Source organism: Enhydra lutris, unplaced genomic scaffold (assembly GCF_002288905.1).
Source record: "Enhydra lutris kenyoni isolate GAN:26980312 unplaced genomic scaffold, ASM228890v2 scaffoldscaffold19, whole genome shotgun sequence".
Classification (NCBI taxonomy): Eukaryota; Metazoa; Chordata; class Mammalia; order Carnivora; family Mustelidae; genus Enhydra; species Enhydra lutris.
Genome location: NW_019154103.1, coordinates 5473836 through 5488218, shown reverse-complemented (window position 1 = coordinate 5488218; position 14383 = coordinate 5473836). Strand labels below are relative to the sequence as shown.

At 42.3% G+C, this 14383-nt stretch overlaps 1 protein-coding gene across 1 annotated transcript in view; it reads right to left on the bottom strand.

The window, feature by feature from the left end:
• LOC111148362 (junction mediating and regulatory protein, p53 cofactor) overlaps positions 1-11670 on the bottom strand; it is a 111338-nt gene extending 99668 nt beyond the window's left edge. Inside the window, exon 1 of the mRNA XM_022504860.1 lies at positions 10284-11670. Within this exon, the coding sequence (XP_022360568.1) occupies positions 10284-11324 (1041 nt within the window). The 5' untranslated portion in view covers positions 11325-11670. The remainder of the gene's footprint in view (positions 1-10283) is intronic.
• Positions 11671-14383: the final 2713 nt, after the last annotated feature.

Genomic DNA, 14383 nt, shown 5'->3' with positions numbered 1-14383 from the left:
GAAAGCATTGGAAAATATTTTGGGGGTGCCTGGGTGGCTCAGCTGGTTAAGCGTCTGCTTTGGCTCAGGTCATGATCCCAGGAACCTGGGATTGAGCCCCACGTCTGGCTCTCTGCTTAGCGGGGAGCCTGCTTCTCCCCTCCCTCTGCCTGCTGGTGCTCTGTCAAATAAATGAATAAAATCTTAAAAAAAGGGGGGGGGAGGAGAAAATAAAATACACATGTGAAAACTTAGGGAAAATTATCATAATGTCTAAACCCTGAACTTATATAGATTTTACAAGAGAATATTTAAGCTATCAGTTGTTCTTCCTGTGGTTTAGAAAAATTATTTTTATAAATGAATTTTTTTAAGAGAAAGAGCAAGTACGAGGAGGGATGTGGGGAGGCGCAGGGGACAGGGACGGAGAGAATCTCAAGCAGGCTCCACATCCAGTGTGGAGTCCAAGATGGGGCTGGATCTCACCCTGAGATCATGACCCAAGACAAAAATCAAGAGTGGGATGCTTAACCCATTGAGCCACCCAGGTACCCCTATAAATGATTCTTTTAAGAATTATATGCATTGGGACACCGGGGTGGCTCAACTGGTTAAGCATCTGCCTTAGGCTCAGGTCATGATCTCAGGTTCCTGGGATCAAGCCCCATGTCAGGCTCTCTGCTCAGCAGGCATTCTGCTTCTCCCTGATCCACTGCCTCTCCCCCTATTCTTTCTCTTTCTCTCACTCACTCTCTCTCAAATAAATAAAATCTTAAAAAAAAAAAAAAAAAGAGAGGGGCGCAGTTGGCTCAGTTGGTTAAGTGTCTGCCTTCAGTTTAGGTCCTGATATAGGATCAAGCCCTGCATGGGGGAGCCTGTTTCTCCCTCTCCCTCTGCCTGCTGCTCCACCTTTTATTCTCTATCAAAAGAAAAAAAAAAGAAAAAAAGACAGACAGACATGCATTCTGTCTCACATTAGAGCCTCATGTATCATATATGCACAAATTTAAATTAGCCTCCTTTAGGATTACCATGTTCTCTAATTACAGACAACATTATTGCAGTATTACTGACATAATCAAGGTTTTCCAAAAACAATCAGCAGCCAGACACTGTTAATGTTTTTGTCTGGTTATGAGAAACTGACCAAGTATTTCAGTTTGCCAATGTTTATCAGTTAGCTTCTCTCCCTGTCTATGGTCCAATAATTAAGAAAGCAGGGTAGAATTGGACTTGGATTTGAATCCAGTTTGCTTACACGCCACATATGTTATCTTCACAAATTTATCTGATCTCTTTGAACCTATATCCTCTACTGTAAAATTCCTACCTCTTAGTTTGATATGCAGATTAACATTAAGAGTTCACATTTACCAAGTGTTTGCTGGATACACAGCACTGTTCTAAGTACTGATATAAAACCTATTTTTAAAGGTAGCAGTGTTCTCTCACTTTACAGAAGCAGTAGCTAAGGAAATAAGACAATTAGGTAGACCCATGTTCACAAAGCTATCAGGTAGAGGAGCCAAGACTCAAAAGTCAAAACACTACCTCTTAACTCCTATCTACATGCTAACTGAGGTAATTTAGACCTCAGCACAGTGCTTGAGCCACAGGAAGCATTCAATAAAGGTTATTTCGATGACTGAAAATTTAAAGCCTCACATATTTCACTACACACAGGTCCCTCTCAACATGGCCCCATTGGTGTCAGCGAAGAGGAGATAGACTCACCTAGACAGGAAGGTGAAGATGAAGAAGTTTTAAAGAAATAATTTTAGGGGTGCCTGGGTGGCTCAGTCAGTTAGGTATCTGACTTTGGCTCAGGTCATGATCCCAGGGTCCTGGGATCGAGCCCCCACGGTATGCTCCCAGCTCAGCAGAGAGCCTGCTTCTCCCTCTCTCTCTGCTTGCCTGTACTCTCTTTCTGCTGCTCTGCCTACTGGTGCTCTCTGTCAAATAAATAAAATCTTAAAAAAAAAGAGAAATAATTTTGGTAGCTAAATATTTGCTTTGTAAATGTAACTTCAAGTTTTCAAATGGAAAAGCAGTTTTAATACTAGAAACCACAGGGAAATGTAAAGAAACTTTGGGGGAAATGGGGAACACCTTGAGAACAAGTAATGAACAAAGTGAGGCCAAGAAAACAAATATAAGAACAGGAAGAAACACTTCTGCCCTCTTCTAGTGCCCTGTGCAGTCAAAAATGAATTTAGGGCTTTTTTAAAGCCTTAAAAAAAAAACTCTAGCAAAATTAGAAGTGCTGTGACTTGAACAGTCTGAACAGTCAGTTTATAGCAAGGAGACCCTAAACCTGGATACAAGCACATAAAACAAGTGGCTCAAGTTCCAACACTTGCCATACTATACCTGTTAACCACCCTGGGGATCCTTAACTTCTAACCTTGGTCTTACCTGGGACACAGAGACCAAGGACCTTAAGTGACAGTCTTTAAGGTCAAGCTACTAGTATCAGAATTAGCACAAAAAGAGATTTTACTGAGCCACATTCAATAAATTTTCTTTCCCCTATGCACTTACCATAGTGTAGTTAGAGCTTCTTAAAAATACCATGCCTCAACAAACGAACAAAAACCCTGCCTCAACTAATTCCTAGCAGCAGGCCAATTTGATAACCAACTGTATTTAAAACCTCTTGTAAAGAAAAACACCATTTTTATCACTGTAGTCTCCCTATGCTTATGTTACCTGAATGTACTAATATTTGTTAAAGCAACTAAGCCCCTAGCCATCACCCTCAAATGCTAACGTTAAAAATAAAACCACACAGGGGCGCCTGAGTGGCTCAGTGGATTAAAGCCTCTGCCTTCTGCTCGGGTCATGATCCCAGGGTCCTGGGATCGAGCCCCACATCGGGCTCTCTGCTCAGCGTGGAGCCTGCTTCCTCCTCTCTCTCTCTCTCTCTGCCTGCCTCTCTGCCTACTTGAGATCTGTCTGTCAAATAAATAAATAAAAATCTTAAAAAAAAAAAAAAATAAATAAAACCACACATCATTAAGTGAATGTCATATACTTATCCTTAAAACCATTCTCCTCTAGCCCATCAGGCCTATTTTTATTTCACAGCCTATACCACAAAATCTTTACTAGAGTACAAAAAGTATCTATCATATGCAATTATAACCATATAAAATTTAAATTCAGGAGCAAGCATAGGGGCACCTGAGTGGCTCAGTCAGTTGGGTGTCAGACTTGATTTTGGCTCGGGTTCTGGTCTGGGGTCAAGGGATGGAGCCCCAAAGCCAGCTTGGTGCTCAGCAGGGAGTCTGCTTGGGATTCTCTTCCTCTTCCCTTACCCCTCCCTTATGTGCTCTCTCTTTCTTAAAATAAATATAATCTTTAAAAAAATAAAGACAAAAAAAATAAAATCCAAGGAAAAGCATAAAAGGGCATTTTTCCACATTGAAGAAAACTCATGAAATCTTCCAGCTTTTTGCTGAATGAATCCTTCTCTGCCTTTCTGGAGCTTTAATAACTTACTCTCTGTTAAGGCTACTTAGTATTAACAGTCCACTACAAAAAGCTTGAAAGTCCAAAGGAACTTCACCACTATCAAAAAACAAATAGCACCAAGAACTATTAGTCTTCATTACATTCTCTCAGCCTTGCAACTTAAATTTTTTCCCATCAACAACTGAGGGAATTGGGCAGATTAAAAGGGAACAGATCTGGCCTATTAACGAGTGAAAAGAGTCATAGGAAACTTCCCATTACAAAAAAGTAAGCACACAGGCATTTAACCATCAATGGAAGGCCAACTTTTGCTTTCAATTCTCACTTCCAGCAATATTCCACAGTCAATGAAAGGTCAAATAAAGCAGCAATGGAGAACAGTGAGAGACTGATTAAAGTTACATGTGAAGATTTGGGGAGTGAAGATTGCTAATTCAAACATAACAATTGTTATGCTTAACAAACCAAACCGCCCACTCACCTTCTCCCCTTCTTCCCTGTACTACATTGGTCAGTAGTCCCACCCCCACACCCTGAACTCACATTAGTTAAGTGTTTGTCCAAGCTGGCCTGGTTTTAGCAAGGAAGAAACATGCCTGATTTCAAGACTGTGAAATACCTGGTGGATGGGGCATCATGTAATGTTAAACAGCAAGCAGAGAAAGCATCACATCAATCAGTTACCATGAAGGCTGCTGCTCTCCTCCCACCAGCCTCCATGCCTCTGCATTTATAGATACACTAACCTAAAAGGATATATTCATCTTTTTTCTATACTTCTCTCTTTTCAGTGATGTGAAAAATGGCCAAGTTTATTTGGGCACAGAAATGAAGAAAAAGTTAGTATCTGAATCATTGTTTTCACGGCCTCTACCTTTCAAGTCTTTCATAACTTTCAAGAATCCTATAAAATTCACTTAGCTTCATTATTCCTTAACTGTGTGTGCCCTGTTTTTATGGGAAAATACAGCCATACAGCGCTCTCAGCTGCAACTACATTAAATCCTTCCTGAGTCTACTTCTACTATTTATACCTAATCATGGGTAAAGGCACACTGTCCCAGTGAAAGGCCAGCATCCTCAGGCTCTAAAAAGACTATGAGTTCTCTAATACATATAGTTGGGATATCAGTGTGGCTCCAGAGTTTTATAACTAATCCTAGTTTTTCAGAAAAATTACAAAAATCATAATTGGTTGGAGAGATGGTAAGCATTCTTTCTAGAGCTCCCTGTCCCTTATGTTAGTTATTTACATCTGAGTCATTTTAAGTTACAAAGGAAAACAGCAATTGGGCACTCTTGTCTAACATAAACCCATCCTTGCACCCCTAGGCAACCCCTTTCTTCTGTAACACAACATGAGACTCTGCCCCACAGCATGCCTATCATAGTTCATTTGAAATTTAAAAAATCAGTTATCTCAATTTAAAAGTCATTATTGAACTGACTAGGAGTTTTAAATATAGCCACTCTCCCATTCTCAGGAGTAGAGACTGACATCCCTTCTATTGTCTTCAAAGAAACAAGGCATGGCAGAAAATGCACATGTTTGGATTCAAACCAATCTACACTTGAATCTCAGTTTGGTCACAACTTAGCTATTTAAGGTTGGCCAAATCCAACATCTTTAAGTTTCAACTTCTGCTTCAGTAAAACAGGTATAAAACACGATTTACCTGAAAAGAGAGTGGGGAGGATGAAAGGAGATAGTAAACATGAAACACCAATACCTAAGTAGTGCCAATAAATATTAGTTACATTCCCTTAAAGAAATGCTGAGGTGAAAAAACTCTGGAGAATCCTCATTACAGGAAAGAAGAGAACACTTCCTGGAAGCCTCCTTTATACATGCCACTTTGTTAAGCACTTTTTCATAATATCTTACTTAAATCTTAGATATCTTTTAAGTATCTTCTCCATTTCCCTGTTTTAAGAAGGTTAACTAAGTAGGTCACGGAAGTGTTGAGTTCTATTTGGAAGCCAGGTCTTTCTGACTCCAAACATTAGGTAGGCTCTCTCTGCAGCATCCCTTACATAGTTACTAACAAAAACACATACTGCTCTCAGTACTTTTTTGTTTGTTTGCTTTACTAGCAATAAGTTAAAATCAACTGGGAAGAAGTTAGCTGAGCAACTGTATAAACATAATCTCTTCTCCAAAGAGAAGACTATTTTAGATCTTAACCAAGCCTACCATCATAGTTAAGGTTCACTATCTAAAAGACCACAACTATTTCAACAATAGTTGTCCTTATAAGGAAACCACTATTTACAAAATCGAGGTCATCAGAGGTAAGTAAGCCACGGTACAGGTCACCCATGCATATACACTACAATATGATCCCCAGCTCTAACCAACAACTAAGACTACTGCTCAAAACCATCCCCAGCGGCCTTGGTGGCACCTGATTCATTCAAATAGGGTGCTATACAAATAGCACTCCTTACAGCAAACCCTCGTAAAAGTCTAAAACAAACCTACCATTTAATAAATTACTAACTTCATTTAAGATTAAGGCCCTAAGTAGCACAGAACCTTACAATTCCTATGTTATCTAAAAATTTCTCATTAGTGGGGCACCTGGGTGGCTCAGTCAGTTAAGCATCTGACTCCTGTTTTCAGCTCAGGTAACGATCTCATGGATTGTAGGATCCATTCCCATGTCAGGCTCCTTGCTCAGCAGGAAGTCTGCTGCAAGATTCTCTCCTTCTGCCCCTCCCTCCTCCTCCTCTCAAAATAAATAAATAAATCTTTAAAACTAAGTAAAAATTTCTTATTAGTATTACATAAATTATACCTTCTCACAAGCTATAATTCCTAGTCAACTGACCAAATCTGTGAATCATTAAAACGTGTAGTAAAGAACTTAGTATTTTATTCTTCAATATTTCACAGAACTGATATAGAAGTACTTCTTATAATCCCATATTAAATTGTAAGTATCTTCTAAAACTTAAACTCCAATAGAGATACGCCCAAAGCTTAAAAAGCAAATGATTTACAACTATGGTTTTAAAGCTCTTTCTGAAGAACACCTTAAAGAATTTGATAAAAGCCTCTCTACAAAAATGCAAATGTCTATGCATATAAAACTTAGTATGCTACTTTATGGCACCCCATTAAAGTCCATCTATAGTTCCCCTCAACTTATAGGGAATTCACCAGCCTCAGATAAAGACCCCTTATTTAGAAAGTTATTTGCAGTTTCATAAGGTTTAACTCTCAGTTTCTTTTTTTTTTTTTTTTTTTTTAAGATTTTTACTTATTTATTTGACAGACAGAGATCACAAGTAGGCAAAGAGGCAGGCAGAGACAGAGGAAGGAAGCAGGCTCCATGCTGAGCAGAGAGCCCGTTTCGGGGCTTGATTCCAGGACCCTGGAATCATGACCTGAGCCGAAGACAGAGGCTTTAACCCACTGAGCCACCCAGGCACCCCTAACTCTCAGTTTCTAAATAGCATGGTCCCTTATGTGGAATTTACATTAAGCAATTTATAATAAAATTTTATTTACCCACATTTTTAAATTTCTTCTAAATCCTCTGAATTCTTGTAATACTAAAAAGCAACAACAACAAAAACACCTCTGGTGTCCTTGCTCCACAAATATTAAGAATGCTCAAGATGTGTGGCCCTGAACTAGGTAGGGATGGCAGAGAGAATTCCAAGATACCGCTCAAGGCCAGTGACCTTGAGAAGTTTACAATCTAGTTGTACAGTCTGTTCTACTAAAACAAAACAAAAAATCACCTCCTTTACACAATTTACGGACCATTTTTAACAAAAACAGGTGTGGTCTTTAGGCGAAAGCCTTTAAATAGATAGGAAAAGGGATACTGGAGGGGAAAAAAAAAAGCAGAAAATAGATCCAGAGAAAATAAAGAAGGAAAAACACAACCAAAAGTTTAAGTTTTCTAAGTAATATATACCTAAGAATGTGTTTGATTTACCAGATATACCTGGCTTGAACACCTTTATAACCACTTCCACAAGTCAACTGCAGAATTGGGAACAAAAAAACCATTATACTAAATTTAATAAAATCAATAGCACAAAAATTACGCATTTCTACAAATAGTCTACCTAAAAAAGTTACTGCAAACTATTAAAATAGTAAAACATTTTAAGCAGCTAAGAAAAAACAAAAAAACATGGCTGCCATGCTCTTACACTCCTATTATCATGCCCATAACAGAAGTCGCTAATTAAACCCACTACCCTTTCTCCCTACTGAGCTTCATTTCTTTCAATATAAACTTCCAGTAGATACCAGGGTGAGCACTAAACTGAATCCATTTCTTGTCTTGATAATTACTTTTCAAATACTGTTCAAATCTACTAATCGAAGCACCAAAAATTTATATAATGTCAAATGAATTCATAATAAACTTCTTTTGACTTGTCTTCCAGAACACAAAATACTCTATAAAACTTTAAATTCTGTTTCTTAAAGAGAACGCAACACCATGGTCAACATAACATTAAGAAAAAATATTTTTATTTTTATTTTTATTTTTTTAAAGATTTTATTTATTTATTTGACAGAGATCACAAGCAGGCAGAGAGGCAGGCAGAGAGAGAGGAGGAAGCAGGCTCCCTGCTGAGCAGAGAGCCTGATGTGGGGCTCCATCCCAGGACCCTGGGATCATGACCTGAGCTGAAGGCAGAGGCTTTAACCCACTGAGCCACCCAGGGGCCCAAGAAAAGATATTTTTTAAAAAATGTAACCCTCCACCCCCATGGAAAAGTTCCAGAAAACTGTATCTATTTTTTGGCAGCTCTCATTTTTGACCCTATTTGAATGAAACCAGACAAAATTACTCTTTCAAAAATCAATAAAATTAAAACTAAAAAAGTCTACATCATTTAGAGATATAAAGTTTAGGGGTTGCCTGGGTGGCTCAGTCAGTTAAGCATCTGACTTTGGCTCAGGGTTCTAGGATTGAGCCTCTTCAGGCTCCCTGCTCAGCAGAGTCTGCTTCTGTCTCTGCCCACAGGGCCTGCCGCCCACCAGCTCATGCACACGCTCTCTTGCTAATAAACAGAAAACTTAAAAAACAATCAAGTTCAACAAAAAATTATGAGAAAGAAATATTGATATTGTCCACGTAGTTTAAAAGAAATACAATATTAATCAAGTCAATATTAACAAAACTTTAAAGAGAATATATGTGACCATTTAAAATTTACCACTTCCTTCCAAAAAGAATTATGGTAGAACACAGATTCCAGATGTAGATGATAAAGAGGGAAACAGGGGCACCTGGGTGGCTCATTAGTTGCGTGTCTGCCTTCCGTTCAGGTCATGATCCCAGGATTCTAAGATCAAGTTGGCAAGTGGGGTTCCCTGCTCAATGGGGAGTCTGCTTCTCCCTCTCCCACCCCCCCAATCATGCACACACATGCTCACTTTCTCTCTCTCAAATAAATAAAAAATCTTATTAAAAAAAAAAGAAGAAGGGAATAAAAACATCCCCAGAATTCTAGGGATCACATTACAGGTGGGTGATGCTTAGGACAAAGTAAACTAACAGGAAGGAGTGAAAATCTGGATTCAGGAAGTTGTATGAAAGCACTGTGAATTAAGCAAGAAAAACAAATCTAGCAATGAAAAATACATAGGATTCCATGGATAAACCACGAGGTACCAGCTTCCTAGCCTTAATAGCAGGATTCGAGGCTTTTATAAACACAGGCAAGGTTAACAGATGACAACACAATGTCAGGAATATAAACATCATAAAAAGGGGCATTTCCCGACGCCACCTCTAACCTCAATCGGTACTAATACTAAAAATAATAGCTTTCAGGAAGTATCTGTTAGTGCCCATTAGGGAAACTAAAGTGTATCTTTTTTTTTTAATATTCATTTTTAAGTAATTTCCACACCCAACATAGGACTCAAATTCACAACCCTAAGATCAAGAGCTGCATGGTTTATTGACTGAGCCAGCCAGGTGACCCAAAAACTAAAGTACATTTTAAAATACTTTTTTCCCTACTGTTCTTTGAGCAGAAACACTACGGCAGGCATGACCGCAAATTATGTTTATCCTACAAATCACAGACCTCCTTATATACACCCATGCAGTCCTTATATATTATTTCCTGTAATTTTAGGTGTAAGATGGTTTGAAAAAGCTTTGTACTACTTTTACAAGTACGAAAGTATAATAAACATTCCTGTTCAAGACTTTTTCCTCCCTAAAACAAGAGTTAAACATCAGCCAGCTATAAAGACTCGAGACTACTCATAAGCCCTTAAAAATACATTCGCATGGTGCTTTTTCATTTGGATAGGCCACTCATTTGAAGGAAAACGAATTTAAAATTTGCCTAAGTTGCCAAACTACAAACGGAGACTTAAAAAAAAAAAAAAACTTTATTCCCTAAGACAAACTATTTTGAATAAATGAACAGGACATCAGAAAAGTAAGATTGATATCTGAGCAGTTATCGGTGGAAAGAGAGGCAAAAGAGATAGGAATGCTCAGTGTATATTTATGGGTCGCCTCTTTTCTTAGTGGCTTTATTACCTGCAGCACTGAGTAGAAAACACACCACTTATTATATACAGCCTATTTGATAAATGCTATAAAGAAGTCTAAAGACAATCAAAGTTCCTTCAGAGGGCCAATTAAGAAAAGCCAGGGTTTTCCCACTACTGAAAGGAATCAAGGAGTTGATTGGTAAGGAACCCATCTTCTTCCTCTTCTCCGGTCCAGAAGAAAAAGTCTCCCATATGGTCATGGTCACAGCCCAGACAGAGGCTCCAGCCTCCGGCAGTGAGTAACTAAAACCAATGACTGCAGCCCAGAGTAGGTTCTTACCTCCTGGATGCGCTTCCTGGCCCGCTGAAGCACTTCTTCATAGCCCTTCTGCCGCAGCTCGCTAAGGCTTTCGTAATACTCCTCGGGATCATCGGTCTCAGTGAAAAGTACCTGGGAGAGGATCTTCCAGCCGCAGGTGTCCAGGCCATGGCCCAGGTAGACCTGGAGCTGGTAACACAGAGTGTCGATCTCCTGCTCGGTCATCTCTGGGGCGCCCCCGAACAACACGGTCCACATGCCAGAGGGCTCCTCGGGGAATACGGGCAGGCACTGCTCCAGCTGCGAGTTCACAGAACACAGCTGCTGGTGCACAGCACGCAGATCCTGGAAGGAGAAGAGCCCGGCCCAGCTACACTCCTCAGCCGGGGACTCCAGCTCGACGGTGGAAGGCGGCTGCTCCGCGTCCGACAGCGCCAGGGCCGCCGGGGCCACCTCGTCCTCCCTCACCATTTCCAGCACCTCTATCTCCTCGGAGACCGCCCCGCAAGCGCTCACTACTCGCACGGAGGACAACGGGGCCTCCCTGGGCGCCGGCGGGGCCGCTGCTGCAGCGGCCCCCGCCACATCTTTGCCTTCAGATCCCCTTCGGACCGGGCTGGTCTTGGCCCGCACTGGGCTCCTGAGGGGGCTCTCCGCCCCTTTGCCCGCGGGACACCGCAGCAGCGGGTCCCCACGAAGGCTGCGCGCGCTCCGCGGAGAGCCGCCCTCCGCCCAGGCCGCGCTCCTCCGGGGCCCCGGACTTCTACCCAGAGTCGCAGAGACCATGGCCTCGGGCCGGCCCTTGCCCGCTGGGCTGCCTGGCGCGCGGGTCCCGTCGGACGCGGGTGCTCCGGGCTCAGCACCTCCTCGTGCCCCTGCCTGCTCCCGGGAGCCGCTCCTCTGCCTCTGGGCCGTCCGGTTGTGGCAGGTTATGGCAAACTTGCCCTCAATCTCGTTCCAGGCCACAATGAAGACGAACTTGTGCTTCTCGCGCTCGTCGAACACATGGGGCCTCACGGCCACCCAGTCCGACTCGAGCGTCTCCTCCAGCGCGAACGACATGGTGGCTCCGGTGCCAGGCCGCGGGGGAGGCGCCGCTGGCCCTGCCCGCTCGAAGACTCACCGGCTGGCTGCACCGCGCCCCCCGCTCACCCTCGCTGGGCGCCTTCGGCCATCTTAGCGCGCCAGCCGGCTCTCCCCGCTTGCTCGCCGGGCCCTCCTCACTTGAACCCGCCGCGCTCCTTTGTGGCGCGGCTCGCAGGAAAGACAATACGCGTCCCCGGAGCAGGTAGTTCACATGGTCACGTGCGGCTGGATCTGTTTACAAGTCCGGTGCTGCGGCAGCGCCTCGCGCCCGTCCCGGCCGCCCCCAGCGCGAGGCCGCGGTGCTGCGTCTGCGGCTCTCTGAAGGTGAGGAGCGGGTCCCGCGGGGCCGGGCAGGCCGGTAGGCGGTAGGAGCCGGCGATGTGTAAGTCTCCGCCGCGCTCCCAGGCCTATCTCCCCGCCCCTCCTCCTTCTCCTCTTCCCGACCGCCCGGAGCCGGCCTGACGGACAGACGCGTCTCCTAAACTCTGAGCCTCAGTATCGCCACAATGTTGCCATTTGGCTGCTTACGTAGGCTGCTCCACGAGGGACGTAAACACGGGCACGTGCCGCACGCTGGTGACGCGGCGGCGGCGGCGCGCACACCCCGCCCGCGCTCGCCGGCACCGCCCCTCCCCGTTCCCCGCCCCCGCCCGCGAGCGGTCGCGCGCGCGACTCCTGCCTTCCGCGCAGCCTCCTTCCCCAGCGGCTGGAGAAGGCTCTCCACAGACGGCAGGTTGGGAAGACAGTGAGCGTGGTTACGTGCGTCTTGCGGGACAAGTGGCTTCTGAGCCCCGGGGGGAGTCGGTATATGTAACCCCTCTATTCAGAAAGTGCTCTGTAACATCACATTAACTATGTGCTAAACTTTATTGGGATGCCTCAGACTGTTGAATTCTCCCCTAACACCCTTGAGACACAATTTAAGATGTGAAAGGGAGGTGTCTGAAGACAGCCAATAGAACTCCAAAACCAAATTAAGTAAGTGAAAATTCAGTCATGTCCTAATAGGATGAGTATTTACATTTCAGTTCATCGGCGCTTTATTGCTTCAGGTTTCGTCATTGTGTACTGTTCTGGGAACCTCGGTTTTTTATTTTTTTAAAGATTTTATTTATTTGACAGAGAGAAATCACAAGTGGGCAGAGAGGCAGGCAGAGAGAGAGAGAGAGAGGAGAGGAAGCCGGCTCTCCGCAGAGCAGAGAGCCCGATGTGGGACTCGATCCCAGGACCCTGAGATCATGACCTGAGCTGAAGGCAGAGGCTTAAGCACTGAGCCACCCAGGTGCCCCCTGGGAACCTCGTTTTGAGGTCATTGGCTTAAGTCCTTTTGAAGTTGGATTCAATTATCTAGAGACTATCAGAATGCACATAGGGAAAAAATCATGTAAATCTGAAGAATTTTGCTATTTGTATATATTTTTCATTAAAAAATGAAACACATTTTTCAAATTGCTGGGTGGATCTTATAATCTAGTTTATATTATAGTTATTCTCTTTACTGTTAGCTCCCGATTCATAGCACAGGTATTCTGCATCCACAGTAAAGTACAATGGGAATTATTCTTTTACTTTTATAAGTGTTTCTCAAATTATGCCAAACCATTTGGATTAAAGATGCATTGTTAGCTACACTTACTTCAATACACTGGCATCCGAATAAACAATCTAAATTTTTAGCCCTGTCGCTCAGGTGGACATTGTAGACCTATCGATCTGCTTGGACCAGAAAAAAATATATATTACTTTGGGCAGGATGAGCAAAAAGGGAAAAGGACAGGTTTTTTAAATGTTCTTTTACAATTCTTTATGTAGAACCACAAATTTGCAAAGCCTGTAACTGAACATGTCCCAACTCTCAAATGCAAATCAGAGATAAAACTTTCGAAATCTGAATCACCAGCTAAGCAAAAGATAGCATATCAAGAAAACTTACCTGTCTTTTCTGCTAAAAAGGTACCACTGAAAGTTTTTCATAAAAAGTGATGACATGATCACTAGCTCTCTTCTTGTAATACATTATAGATTACTTTGAATACCAATAATGAGTCCTAAAAGAATGCTTATAGGAAATATTTTTATTTACATATATATTAAAACTGCAATATCTATCCAAAGATACTAAATTATGTCTTCTCACAATAGTGCTAGAAAAAACTGTTTCGTGGCCACACAGGTTTTAAATATTTTTTTCCAAAGACTTTGACCTCTGTGTTTTGTCAAAGGGGTTGTTCAGTGTATCTCATTTCCTCTATCTTAGTAATTGTTATCCTAGAAATGAAAAGAAACAAACCAAAATTCCCATGGCAGTTTACTGTAGTACTCTACAATTCTTTATCTAGCTGTGTATTTGATTGCCAAGCTAGATCTCTGAGTGTAAAAATTATTCCTTAGGAATAAGTAACACCACAGAAAGCCACATACACCTTACCAGCTTTGAAAAGGCTTGAAAATAATTTTCTGTGTGAATTTTTTTTTTTTAACTATTGAGGATTGCGAAGTAATCTGGGAAGTGCTTGAACTCTTTAGGCTTTTTAATAAAAACTGTAATCATTTACATAGCAGCTTTCAAATTACATAGGATTTTCCTGCACATTTTTATTTTATCCTCACAACAATCATATAATGTACTTAGGAAAGGGATAAGTCTTTAATCTTACATGTGAGAAAACAGCAGTTCTGATTACTTAGTCACACATTCCAGGACTGAGAACAGGGAATGAATGAATGGAGTTCAGGGGCCTAATGGATGCATCTGTCCCAATTAGAGTCTCTCAGAAGGAGACACTAAAAAGAAGTTCAAAATGCAAAAGTTTATGAGGGTTAACACTTGTAAAAGAAAGGGGGCAGAAGCAGAATTGCACAGACTACCCCAACAGGGAGCTCCAGAGCAAAGATTATTCCTTAAAGAAGTTCCCCCATTGAGTAAAAATGATAAGGCCTTGCCCAGTCATTGATTTGGGACCACCTTGAGAAAAGCATCGTATGATAACCTGAAGCTGACTCTGAAGACACAAACAGCTGGACACTCAGCCAAC